The 13,413-nt window shown below is 38.9% G+C and overlaps 1 protein-coding gene across 19 annotated transcripts in view; it reads right to left on the reverse strand.

The window, feature by feature from the left end:
• The window catches only part of c2cd5 (C2 calcium dependent domain containing 5), a 126,362-nt gene that overhangs the window by 38,747 nt on the left and 74,202 nt on the right, over window positions 1–13,413 (reverse strand). For 9 of the 19 annotated variants that reach the window (XR_006315044.2, XM_043713404.2, XM_043713405.2 and 6 more), the window contains 5 exons: window positions 11,471–11,659; window positions 10,527–10,718; window positions 10,240–10,426; window positions 8,896–9,060; window positions 5,416–5,556 (listed from right to left, as the gene is read on the reverse strand). Coding sequence is in view for 18 of the 19 variants with exons in the window: in XM_043713404.2 (XP_043569339.2) it covers window positions 5,416–5,556; window positions 8,896–9,060; window positions 10,240–10,426; window positions 10,527–10,718; window positions 11,471–11,659 (874 nt within the window). In the remaining variant the exon portion in view is untranslated. The remainder of the gene's footprint in view (window positions 1–5,415; window positions 5,557–8,895; window positions 9,061–10,239; window positions 10,427–10,526; window positions 10,719–11,470; window positions 11,660–13,413) is intronic. The other 10 variants (XM_043713409.2, XM_043713416.2, XM_043713413.2 and 7 more) reach the window with 3 other exon arrangements.

Consider the following 13,413-nt stretch of genomic DNA (forward strand, 5'->3'; position numbering starts at 1 on the left):
GCAAGTTTCAAAGCCTGTCAGTTGATCATGACCAACGAGGTACCAGAGACAGAAATTTTAAAAAGAGTACAACTCAACAGGCACAGTACCCAGATCAGATAAAATGCCGGGCAACACTTTTAAATTGCTTCACACTGCAGGCAACAGGTTTAGCATAAAGCCAGCCAAGACATTAACCTGTGCACCCCTTTCAGCTTAATGGACTTTAAATGGCTTAATATATGTAATATGTTTTCAATGGAGGAAGATATAAGTTTATCTTAAAATTAGAAAAGTACTTAGACCTAATTATCCAAATTAAAAGTATCATTTTTAAAAAAGACTCAACAAAAACTGTCTCTTTTGATTCACGTGTAAACAGTTAAATAGTCATTGAATTGGCATGTGCACCCTTGAGGAGGAATGGGAAATGTGTGCCTTATGTGACCTCTGCATCCATGAGATCAACCCAGTAGAAAATTAGATGATCCTTAGTAGTAATTTGAAGTTTCTATACAGGTTTTCTTGTAGTATGTAATGCTTGAGGACTTAAAAATATCCATATTTGAAGTCAGTAACTTCCTAAAAAGAGAAGGAAATAACTTGGTACAGTTTTAAATGCTTTATCAATGAATGGATTAAGGAATGTAGCTGGACATTTATAAATATGCCGCTGTCCAAAAGCTAGCAAACCAAACAAAAATCATAAAATGCGTGACCATCCAATTTGCAACTGAATCTGAGAAAAAGGAGAGTGGCATGAAATCTGAAATGGTAGGTTGCATCAGCAAAGACATCTCTGGAACTGCAGAGATTGGAATTGTAATTCCAAGCAAAAGAATAAAGGTAGGAGAGAGCTGTAAAACAAGAAAGAGACAGACAGACAGACAGACAGACAGAAAAGGGAAGGAGAATTCACTGTAAAAGAGAAAGACACATTGGGACAAGAGGAGGAGAAAGAATGAGTGTTCCAGAGGAAAAGCAAAACATGGATTTATGACAGCTTGAACTGATCAGGAATGGTCCATTGTGCTCAGTAAGGATGCTGCTAGTTAGAAAAGCAACCCCATTTGAGGACTAAGTGTTGAATTTAGTTATCACAGCAGATACCAAAGTTTGATAAGGGGAACCTAGGGCATTTTGGCTCAATGGCCAAGCAGCCAAAGGAAACAACAGGAATTTGGACCTTTCCATGACAAAGCAGATTAACAGGAAAAGCCCATTAAGTTTATTCCTTATTGTCCATAACAAGTTCGTCAAATTTGGAGATGACTATAAAGGCTATCATGAATTCACACAAGCTGATCAGAGGCTTTCTGCCAAAATTCTGAATTACCTGAAAGCTGCCTTAGACCTTATGAATGTGAATGAGTTACCAAAATTCCTTTTGAGTAGTGGATATGGGCATTTGAGAAATTTCCCAGCAATGGGAACCTCAGAATGTGAATGTCCTTGAGGAGTTCAAAATCTCTTGATTTTTCCTTAAAATCCCATGTGAAGAACAAAGAGTCTCCGAAGTCAGAGTGGCACTCCACCATAGTAGATATCTATGAATTAGCCCACAGACATGCAACTTCAAAGCAAATTGGGATCTGCTCAATTTCACAGGCTTTTGACAATCAGGAGGTGATTGAAGAAGTTTGGACAGACTTAAGAAAAAGGGGTATAATACAGGAAAGACACATCAATCCCCAACTTTTCAAAGATATCAAAAGAGATGAATGAATAGGGGAATGCCCATTGTGTTTTCAGCACAGAAATGTAGATACATGAGAGAGAGCTGTTGGCGTGCCAAAGGATCCACAAGAAAGCTCTGAAGTCAAGATGGTGTTTCTGGTTATGAATGTCATGAGCTTGTACTTCAACGTAGTCAAGGATCAGAGTATCTAACAGGATTTTGATTTATTCTCCTTTTAATCATAATTTTTCAAAAAGAAAGGAAAGATCAGCAATCTTAAGAGATACTAGTTGTTTGCAACCATTGCTGAAAGCAGATTTTACCCTGGTTAAAAGACTCACTGTAGAATGTGTAGAGTTTTTTTTTTAAACAAAGACATACCTGCAGGATGAGCTAGCGATGGGGCTCGTAATAATGGTGGGTGTGATTTCAAATTTGCCTATATAATGGTGGACTGTAGTGTAGTGAACTTCCATCCTCAATGGATCCAGAGCAGTCCTTGGACTCTAGAAAACCAAGCAAGCTTCTGCATAGGTTCAGAAGATTGAGGGGGTCCTAAAACACCCAAAGAAGGCAATGAAGCCTGTGAAATTTGAGGAGAACAAAATGGAGCCAGTAAGTAGAACGTGTGGAAAGATGGGGCCTGGGAAAGCAAACATACTGAGATAACAGCAACTGGAAATGCATCTGAAAAGCTGGCAAAAAGAAATCTTCCAGAATTTAAATATAGATTATGCAAGTTCCCAAACAAATGAGCAGAGTGAGAGAGAGAGCAAAAGAGAGAGTGCAAGAGATACCTCGCTTAACTCATGTGCCATAAAAGAGTTGTGCACACTGCCATTTGTTGCAATAGTATTCCAGAAGAGATGAGTCTGTTTGGGTGAAAGCCTATCTCAATGTAAAGGACCAAGGAAAAATGTGTCCCAGTGGTGAACAGTGCTTATCAACAGCATAAGGGAAACACAAGAGCAGTCAGTGTGGAACTGGCCACTTAAGGATCAAATCATTAGGTTCAAAATTTAATCCAACTAAAAGTAGTAATTCAGTTTCACAGTATACTGAAGACAAGCTGTAGGAATATAGTGCACTGGGGTTTATTACCAAGTTACAACCCAATGACCTCAGAATTAATATTTATTGATGTGCTGAAATCTGAACTTTTAAACCATGGGCTTTAGACATAGTAATTAAAGGGCTAAAGTTTTTACAAGCAATGCAATCATACAGCAACAAAACTCTGCACAGTAAACATTAGGGATTTAATGAAATTTTTTATCCACAGTAGCCTATGAAATTCAAGCTCCTTAGAAAGTTGAGTATTAAATGTGAATTCCCATTAAACCCAAAACTGAGAAAGAAAACCGTGAGCGTTCATATCAAAATATTCAGAGTGCCAACACGAAATGCTAATGACCAAACCTCCAAACAATACCCAACAGGGATTGAGAAGAAAAAAAAATTAGAGGGCAGCAGGTTTCCAAAATAATGTCTTCCTAACATGGATCTCAATATCAAAAGAGGCTCAGTTACAACTGTGCCACACAAATTTGAACTTCGAGCAGAGATATAGCAGTACGAGACTGATAAGTGATTGTTTTAATGTGATGCATTTTTGTTTAAAAAAAACAAAAGTTGTGCAGTGTGGAGATATTAACATGATTCTGATGTTAATTGGCTTGAAACCCTCAATTGAAATTTTTAGTAAAACTAAAAGCCACATTCCAGTCACTTGGGATTGCAAAGGTGGCTGCACATTCGCATCACTGTAAATTCCACATTTCAAGATGATATAAACCCAGGCAACTTATATGAAAAGCTGGACCGAGAACAAAGACCCTGAAGGATTATGAATCAGGACTAATTCCATGCCATTAGGGAAGCATTTGGACAATCATCTGAATACTTAACAGGTTGGATACAAATCATTCGGCTTAACACTTGGCCAGAGGGCCTTTGGTTACCAAAGGAACATCATAGCTCTTGTGGTGCAGCTTGTGGTTGCAGGAGAACTCAATTCAGGTCCCATCTGCTCCAAAAGTGTGTATTTACGTCCCTGAGCAGGTTGATGAGAAAATATTCACAAAAGCAACTTCTAACCCCACCATATAAACCAGGCAACTGGAATATACCAGCCACGTTACTTTTGGGTCATTGGTCAGTTGAAAAGATTTGATCACGTAGATAGAAGTGGGTACTGCAGAGGCTGAACATTAGAGTCAAGATTAGAGTGGCGCTGGAAAAGCACAGCAGGTCAGGCAGCATCCAAGGAACAGGAAAAATCGACGTTTTGGGCAAAAGCCGAATGCTGCTTGACCTGCTGTGCTTTTCCAGCACCATTCTAGATTTGGTTATGTGAGAAGCCAACTAGTTCTTTGCGCTATTGTTTCTTCTGCTGAATGGGACAAGTAATTGAGGTATTGAAGAAGCAAGCCCTCGAGTGGATTCCCTTTCTCTCCTCAGCAAACATACAAAGTTTTGAATCCTGTCTACTGATTTTCATCAGTCAGGTGCTACATAGACTTTTAAAAGAATTCAATCAATCTAGTAGCTACTGTCTCCAAAAGATAAATCATTTGAATATTTTAAAAATCACCTCAGTATTGAAAGCAGGTCTACCAAGTTCAGTGTGAAGTCAGACAAGCCACCAACCTTTGAGTACCATATACCTTTTACTTTTAACTGACTCTAAATTACCTCATTTATCCTCCAACTACCTGTAATCTATTTGTGTGTGTGTGCATGCACGCTCATGCAAAATGGGGAGAGACAATCAGATCTACTCAAAAGTAAGTTAAATACAATAAAATTATCCTCTTTTTCTAAAAAGAAAATTCAATTGTCTCTTTTATGATCATTGCCCATAAACAATTAACACTCACTGAATTAGCAAGTATTTCCTTTATTGATACCTACTGCAGTCAATAAAGGAGTGGGATAGAAAGGAAGCATTCCTCACCTGATCGTAACAAAAAGCAGAATACTTTTTAAAAGACGTGAAACTTTTAAACGTTGCTGCTTAGGGAGTCACTTATATACTCACAAAAAAAAATTAGCAAACAATTAGGGAGACAAATGGCATTGTAATCAAAAGGGGATTGAAATGTAAGAATGAAAACACAGCCTACTGTGGGCTGTTGGGGAGACCCCACTTGGAAAACTATGAGCACTTTTAGTCTCTATATCTCTGGAAGGATATATCACCTTGGAAGTTGTGCAGGAAAGTTCACCAGGTTGGATCAGGGGAAAAGAGGGCGGTCCTGTGATTGGAGACTGAGCAAAATGAGCCTGTACTCTCTGGAATTTAGATGAATGAGAGATGATTTCAAGTGAAACATCTAAGATTATGAAGGGGCAGTCACAGAGGCACAGGATAAGATGATGACTATTTAGGAAGAGAAGAGGAGACATGTCTCAATTCAGAAGATTGAAAATCCTTTCAATTGTCCTGCCCAGATAGTTGTGGGAGTATTTAACGTTGAGATAAATAGATTTTTAAACTCTCAGGTAATCAAGGGAAATGGAGGACATGCGCAATTTTAGCATTAATGTGGAAGATCGGCCATGACCTTACTGAGTGGTAGAACAGGGTCAAGGGCTGTACAGTTGACCACAGTGTTCTTCTACTTCTGAACAATGGGATATACTGCTTTTAAATATTGATTTTGTTCAGTGGAATAGTTCAATTTTAAAATCTGCAGATGTTTAGCATTATAATCTGAAGGAAAGCCATTATTTCTAGCTAATAAAGTTTTCCTTACCTCTAATACAAATGCATCCTTTTTTCCATGTGAAAGATCCAGTTCTGAAACATCATCTGAACTTTCTGACTGGGACCTAAAGAGCCTGGAACGCTGCCTTGATTCTGGGATTGGGGATCCAAGCAGCTCCTCTAGGATCTCCTATTGTCAAAAGTGTATCGGACAGGAAATAAAGGTTTCTATGAAAATATTTCACTAATAATTTCCTCCTCTGCTCCACCGAAAGCTCTTACGTACTCCAAGGGTACAATTCCAAGGGCTTTAGTCACCCTCCAGTACCTCATGTGAAGCTAGATTATGAATGCAATAAATGGTATTGGAAGAATGGAGTGGTCATAACCTCTTGACCTGATCCTGCCTTCAAACAGCATCCAAATTCATGAACCTCCACCAGGGTCGCTAGAAATTGATCAGGAATGGGAACCTTAGCTACTTTGCCCTCCCTTGGCAACAGGTGCTGAGACAAACTTCAGCCCTCAGTCATGGTCGGAGCTCAGTAAACCTTACATGAGCCTCAGATCTTGTATGGCTGTCTCGATCACTCAGTTAAATAAGTCATATTTCCTACAATGCTTGAATGTATTTAAAATAGTTAAATTTTGGATAGCCACATCATATTTCTGCAGGGGTCACATTAAGTTTGCTTACTTCAAAACCTTTACAAGGTTCCACAAACTTTACGTGATGCCTTGCAGAAATATGTTTCATAGATACTTGGCACTGGCAATTTCATAGAAGTTGTGGCTTACATTTGGAAGGTGCCACGGATTAACCATGTCACAAAAGCATTTTCCAATAGGTTTTGGCAACCCGCGGTTGTTAGCATGTTAAGTAAGAAAGTAGTGATGCTGTGGGCTGACATACTTTGGGCATTTTGTATGTTTCGGTGTAATCTGCACATTATGTGCTCGAAATTGATCACTTTTATTACAATAAATCTGAAAGGGAGGGGTCAATTTTACATTTTGAAAGCGAGAGTGATGAAAGCCTGCCAGCTGTAGGGAGCTTTGACTCATCAACAGTAAGTTGAAAAGTATAAAATTAGGGAAATAATGTCAGTCACAATGTTAACCAAACAAACAAACCAAACAACTGCAGATGCCGGAAATGAGAAGCAAACAGAAATTGCTGGAAAAACTCGGCGAGTCTGGCAGCATCCGTGGCAAGAAAACAGACTTAATGTTTTGGGTCCAGATATCCTTCTTCAAAATTCTGCACTCGTGCACAGATGCTGCCAGACTTGCTGAGTTTTTCCAGCAATGTCTTTTTATTTCAGACATAACTCTGATGGGTTCCATTGTATTAAAACTGGCATGAAACCAAAATGATTCACGAAACAGATATTTGAACGTATTCCCAATAAATTATTGGACACAAATGTAGTTATTCCGCATACTGTTTGTTTAATATGAAAACTGCATCAAACCAAGGTCTAATCTTCAAAAGATGTTGCCACTTAGAATAAGTGAGCTTGAGAAACAATTTTCAGGTACACTCAACAACCTCCTGTCACGGGTATTACGCTTGATTCCCTTATTATACAGTTGATTCTACAAATGATGTCAGTTGGGTAACCATCAATTTCAGTCCAATGTACACAACATTAATCTTTTGCAAATTGAGAGAGATTTGTAGAGTGCAACCAGAAATCTGTCACATCACAGAGATGCATCTCCTTGCAGAGACACCTCTGGCTGTGCGTGATCTACATAATGTAGAAATTTGACTGTATAAAAAATTTTCTTTTTATAACTAAAATCAGTCATCATCTTTCCATTCCACCATTTATTACTCCAATTTTTCTACTAGATAATATTTACATTTAAAAACAATTTTTTGCCATCTTTTATGTGGCATTACCAAAATATAAATGTATCTAAAATAAGGATTTTTAAAACAATTCATTCAAGAGATGTGGGAGTCACTAGTTGGGCATTTATTGTCCATGCCAAATCCCAATTTCGAGTCAACCACATTGCTGTGGGTCTGGAGTCACCTGTATGTGAACCAAGCAAGGATGGTAGATTGTCTTCCTGAAAGGCCATTAGTAAGCCAGATGTGTTCTTACAATTGATGGTGGTAACATGCTCACCATTAGACTAACATGTTTTTTTCCAGATTTTTTACTGAATTCAAATTTCACCATTGTCATAGTGGGATTCAAACCCATAACCCCAGAACATTAGCCTGGGGCTCTGGATTACTAGTCCAGTGACAGTCACTGCCAACCTCCTCCTCCCACCCCCCCCACCCCGATCAACCAACCAATAGGAATATCCGTGCTCACATTTTATTAATACTTCGGCATAAAGAATTTTTAAAAATTCTTTTTGGAAACACTTACTCTCATAATTACGAACGTAAAGTTTTTTATTGTAGCACGCTTAGACGTGGCTCGGCAGGCACAAGGAACAGGAGTCAATCAATCATCTCCTCACATTTATCTTGCTATTTAATTAAATTATAGCTGATCTACACTTCACCTTCATTTATCCATCTTTGCCTAGTATCACTAGATACTCACAAAAAATAAAAATCCAACAACTTCTGTCTTCGACTGACTTCCAACATTAACTGCCTTATGGTGGGAGAGGCGCATGATGACAATGTCCAGATTTCTATGACCCTTTGTGGGTTGCTTCATGCAAGTAGTGCATGCTAACTGCATACTATCTAGTTATGCAGTTATAACTAAAGAAACTGCAACAATCCAAAACAACATATTAATATTGTATTATATTTGCCTATTTCAAGTTATTTTTAATCCTGCTTTTAAATTAGCATATAGCTTATACGATGTAACACTAACATTTTGACTGAAGTTTTAAATTGCGATCACTTCACTCCTTTCTACCAGTTGCCCTCTTAACTCCTCAGATGGCATTCTTTCTACGTGAATCCCCCCACCAACTGTGTTTGGGCAGGGTGGTGTCGGGTAGGCGTGGTAGTAAAAGCTTCACACATTCTTCCACAATTGCTCCCAATGCAATTTTCTGACCATGAAAATATCAAGGTATAAAGTTAAAAATCACAACACCAGGTTATAAACACCTGGTGTTGCGTGATTTTTAACTTTGCCCTCCCCAGTCCAAGACTGGCACCTCCACATCATCAAGGCATGACACAAACACCCACAACTTTCTCCTCTGGCTCACGTGGTTCAAAGGTCAAATTGATGATTACCTACAACTGCAGGGCATGAACTTGTAACCTCTTGGGCAGGAAGTTGTGATTCTTACTGTAGCTTCAGTACTTAGTCATCAGCTTATTTCAGATTTTGAATATGTCAATGGTTTTCAATTTCAGTTAACAATGAAGCATCAAAGTATAGACTTGGAACCTTGGAGTTCCATTAAACGCTTATAATCATTTCACTCCACAATTAAAGATTTTCAATATTACAGACTTTCGAAACAAAGGTTCACATATAAATACGTGACTGTGAAAGTCACTCCCCTCACACAAATATGCCGTACTTACTGGAGGATTAATCTCATAGATTTCCCTGTTCTTGATGATCATATCATTAATCTTTTTCTGCATATTTGATATATGCTGTTCATAAGAAGAGTCACTGGGCGTCTTTCCTGCAATTTGTATACCACCTGGAGAGGGCAGCGCAGTCAAATATACACCTGTAGCAGACTAGAACAAAGAAAGAAAAGGAAAATATCAAATCATAAAATAAAATAGTTTCAATTATAAATATGGATAAGCCTTTTAAAAGAAAACATTGATGGGCAATAATGCACAGATTTTAGACTTACTGCAAATTGACTGTCTTTTTACACTAGAATTATAACACAAAAGCAGGAAGCTCAACTCAACTAATTTTTGATATTTGTAGAACTAACTCCATATGCTTTCTCTGTTTCATATTCTTTTTTGTTTCCTATCGTACTGACTTTTGAATAATGTTACAGTTTCTGCTGCAACAATTAATAACAAATTGTGTATTCCACCACCCTTCATGTAAAAACATTTCTCATACTCAACACCCCAAAACTCTTTCATTTCACCATGTTTTGGAGTCTTCACTTCACTCCAACTCAACTTCATTTTGTCATCATACCTTCAAGTCATTTCCTACCTACAACACTCTTTTGACATCTTCCACCATTTTCTAGCCCTCATCAACTTCTCTGTAGTGAGAACTTCCAACCCAGCTACACCTCTGTTTCCACTCTCAAAACCCTTTTCCATTGTTTCCTTGAATCGAGGAAAAACCCACCCAACTCTTCTGGCTGGCTGAACTTTCTATTCCATCGAACAACGTCTCCTTGGTCTCCATTCACTTTCTCCAAATAAAAAGGTTTTGCAATAGGAATGTCCATAGCTCGTTGGTAGGTCCTCCTTTTTATGGGACGTGGTGCACCCTTTGCACCAGTCCTACTGAGGTCCCCTCTTCCACTGCATCTCCCAGTGAACTGAAAATGTGCAGCTCAGAGAAATATCTTCCTTTACATAATAACTCCTGTGAAGCACCTTCAACGTGCTAACGGTGCTATATAAATGTAGGCTGCTGTTTTGTTCAATTGTCATATTTCCAGCATTTTGCCTTGATATTTACCCCACCTTTTTACATCCCTCAATCAACTGAGACTTTCTACTTCTGTTTGCTTTAGACTATGGGAATAAAAAGAAAAATCAATTTATGTGATATAAAACTACTGAAAGGATTTTTACTTCAGTTTCTGAAACTCCCTGCAAGTGTGACCATGGCTTAAACGCAGTAAACAAAAGAATTGTGGGTAATATTTGAATGCTGATTTGTGTTGGGGGTTAACACAATATTCTGTTAGATTCAATGGAATATTTACTCACAGCAAGGCCCATCAACATATTTTCACCAACTGCAATCTGAATCCTTAGGCCAAACAGTGCATTCATTCCTCTTAGTTTAAGTTTGTTCATCAGCTGAGTGTGGAGCTCATACTCCATAAAAGGCAGCAGATTGCTTATTGCCGTGGCATTGGCCTCACCCTGAGTTTTCTTCTTTTGACGGCACAGCCTAGGTCATGGAAATAAGCAGAGGTCAGCACACTTTATTCTTTGTGTCAAATGCGAAAATAGTAGTTAGAGCAAAATTATCTGAACTCTGCTTGTATTACCTAGCCTGTATTAAGCAACCTCTTCCAGTTACTGCTGCTTCTAAGGGAGGTTCAATTGTGGTGAAGAGAACATCAGGAACTTTCTGCTTCCGACAAACATAACAATATGTAAGGTGTGCAGGGAAAGGCATATTTAACTCATCATAAGGAATGTGACAGAAACTGCAGCCCTGGGATGATGTGTCATCCAACCTGCATAAAGGAGACACATTTGAGTGAAATCTTCAATCTTCAAATAAGTGAACATGATTATTTTTTGCAAGTATTTGGAAAATAGCATGCAGAGGCTCTTTAAAAGGTCTAAAAATTGTCAATAAAGCTAGTTTCTCATGTCTTTTAAATAAAAATACACCCTCATTTTGGTGCTAACTTCTTGCAATTCAAAAGGAAAAGATTAGCTGTTAATTTTATTCACCCATATACAAGGCATTTTCACCTACAACAATCCATAATAATAATAAAACACATTTTGTGCAGTATTATATACATCCAAAACAATTCTGGTCAAAGCGGTTTCAACAGGATTGGATGATGATTAAAATTAGAACCCCAATTGGCTTTATTATAAATTAGCTAAAAAGATAAATAGACTTGTTACTGTAGGACATTCAGAAATAAATGGGCTTAACCAAGCATTATATTGGTTGTTTACATAAGATACATGATCTTTGCTAATTCATCACTGAAAGCACAATTCAGTTTGACTTCCTGAGTCTTTGATCAGATCACAATAAACACAACACATGTTCACCAGTTATGAGTGGACAAATCAGCGAGCAATATTAAAATATTGTTAGTATTTTAGAGTTACCTTGATGCAAGCTGTTAGGTAACAACAACAGCATTTCAATTTCTTGCCAAATCGATGCCAAATTTCAAACTTTGTTAGTAGAACGAAATGAATTGTTTGGACCTGCCCCCTTCACTGTAATAGTTTAACCTACCCTAATATAGAAGCACTATCCTGGCACTGAAGAAAAAAATCAAACTCTCCCTTCTCTGACCCTGTGGAAAAGAAGCTAGGCTGCCTTGACAACCTGTGTTCACTGCAGCCTTCCACACTGCAGTCTTGAAGCATCTTTGGGTTCAGTACAGCCGCAGTGCCTGAAGCAGACAAGATACAGACTTCCTCACTGTGGAAAACAAATCAACAGAACATTACTAGGAAGTTGTGTCAAACAAAGGAAAGTTCAGAAGTACTCATATTTAGATACAAAATACTGATAACACTGAATTATATGGTACAAGTTAGAAGGATAGCTAAGCATGTACAGTGTAATTGGTGAAAAAAGTGTGCAAAAATACCAATAGGCTGTAAGATCACAACAGTTAGGAGCAAAGTTAGGCCATTTATCCCAACTAGGAGAAAGTGAGGACTGCAGATGCTGGAGATCAGAGCTGAAAATGTGTTGCTGGAAAAGCGCAGCAGGTCAGGCAGCATCCAAGGAGCAGGAGAATCGACGTTTCGGGCACGAGCTTCTAGCCTGCTCTGCAATTTGATCATGGGCGATAGGTTTCTCAACCCCATTCTTCTGCATTCTCTACATAATCCTTAGTTGCCTTACTAATCAAGAACCTATCACTATCTTAAAGACACTTAATGACTTGGCTTCCACAAATTCATCACCCTCTGCCTGTCTAAATTCCTCCTCATCTCAATTCTAAAGGGTAGTTCCTTCACTCTAAGGCTGTGCCCTTGAACCCTCGTCTCTCCCACTACTGGAAACATCTTTTCCACATCCATTCTATCCAGGCCTGTCAGTATTCTGTAAGTTTCAATGAGATCCTCCTTCATCTTTCTAAACTCAGTCCAGTGCCTCAACCACTCCTCGCATAACGACTCCTTCTTTCCCCAGGATCATTCTTATGGACCTCCTCTGGATCCCCACCGCCACCCCAAATCGCCTGGAGTTGTGACCTTGCTGCTGCCAATTCCATTGGCCGGGAGGTGTCACAAACTCATGCGGCTTCCACTTCCAGTTCAGACCATCAGGAGACTGCTGCTATTCTGCACACACCCTACTCTCACTGCTGTGCCAATGCTGATGATCCCGCCGCAAAAGGCTTCAAATAAAAGAAAACACAAAAAAAGGAAAAAGAAAAAAAAGAGAATGAGCAAAAACAATAAGGACAAAAAAAGCAAATTGGAGTGGATGAACCCAGGGCCCTAAATGGAGCCCTGCTACTATCTTAGAGACAGTAGCGTTGTGGTATTACCACTGGACTATCAATCCAGAAGACAGCAAATATTCCAGGGAGCTAGATTTGAATTCCACCATAGCAGATAATGGAATCTGAATTCAATTTAAAACAAAACTGAAATTACAACTCTAATGCTACAGGAATGTTGTTGTAAAACTTGAAAGGGTTCAGAAAAGATTTACAAGGATTTTGCCAGGGTTGGTGGGTTTGAGCTATAGGCAGGGGCTGAATATTTTCCCTGGAGCATTGGAGACTAATGGGTGACCTTATAGAAGTTTATAAAGTCATGAGGAGCATGGATAAGGTGAACAGCCAAGGTCTTTTCCCCAGTGTATGGGGAGTTCAAAACGAGAGGGCACAGGTTTAGGGTAAGGCGGGAAAGAATTGAAAAGGATCTAAGGGGCAACATTTTCATGCCGCGGGTGGTGCATGTATGGAATGAGCTTCCAGGTGGTGGTGGAAGCTGGTACAATTACAACATTTATAAAGGTATCTGGATTGGTACACGAATAGGAAGAGTTGAGAGGAATATGGTCCAAATGCTGGCAAACAAGGCTAGATTAATTTAGAAAATCTGGTGGCATGGGTGAGTTGGACTGTTTCCGTGCTGTACATTGCTATGACTCTAGGTGATGACCATGACGGTCAGACAAATGCACGTCTCACTAACATCCTTCAGGGAAGA

The sequence above is a fragment of the Chiloscyllium plagiosum genome, unplaced genomic scaffold (genome assembly GCF_037043375.1).
Source record: "Chiloscyllium plagiosum isolate Xiang-an unplaced genomic scaffold, Cpla_swu_hap1 HiC_scaffold_23, whole genome shotgun sequence".
Taxonomy (NCBI): domain Eukaryota; kingdom Metazoa; phylum Chordata; class Chondrichthyes; order Orectolobiformes; family Hemiscylliidae; genus Chiloscyllium; species Chiloscyllium plagiosum.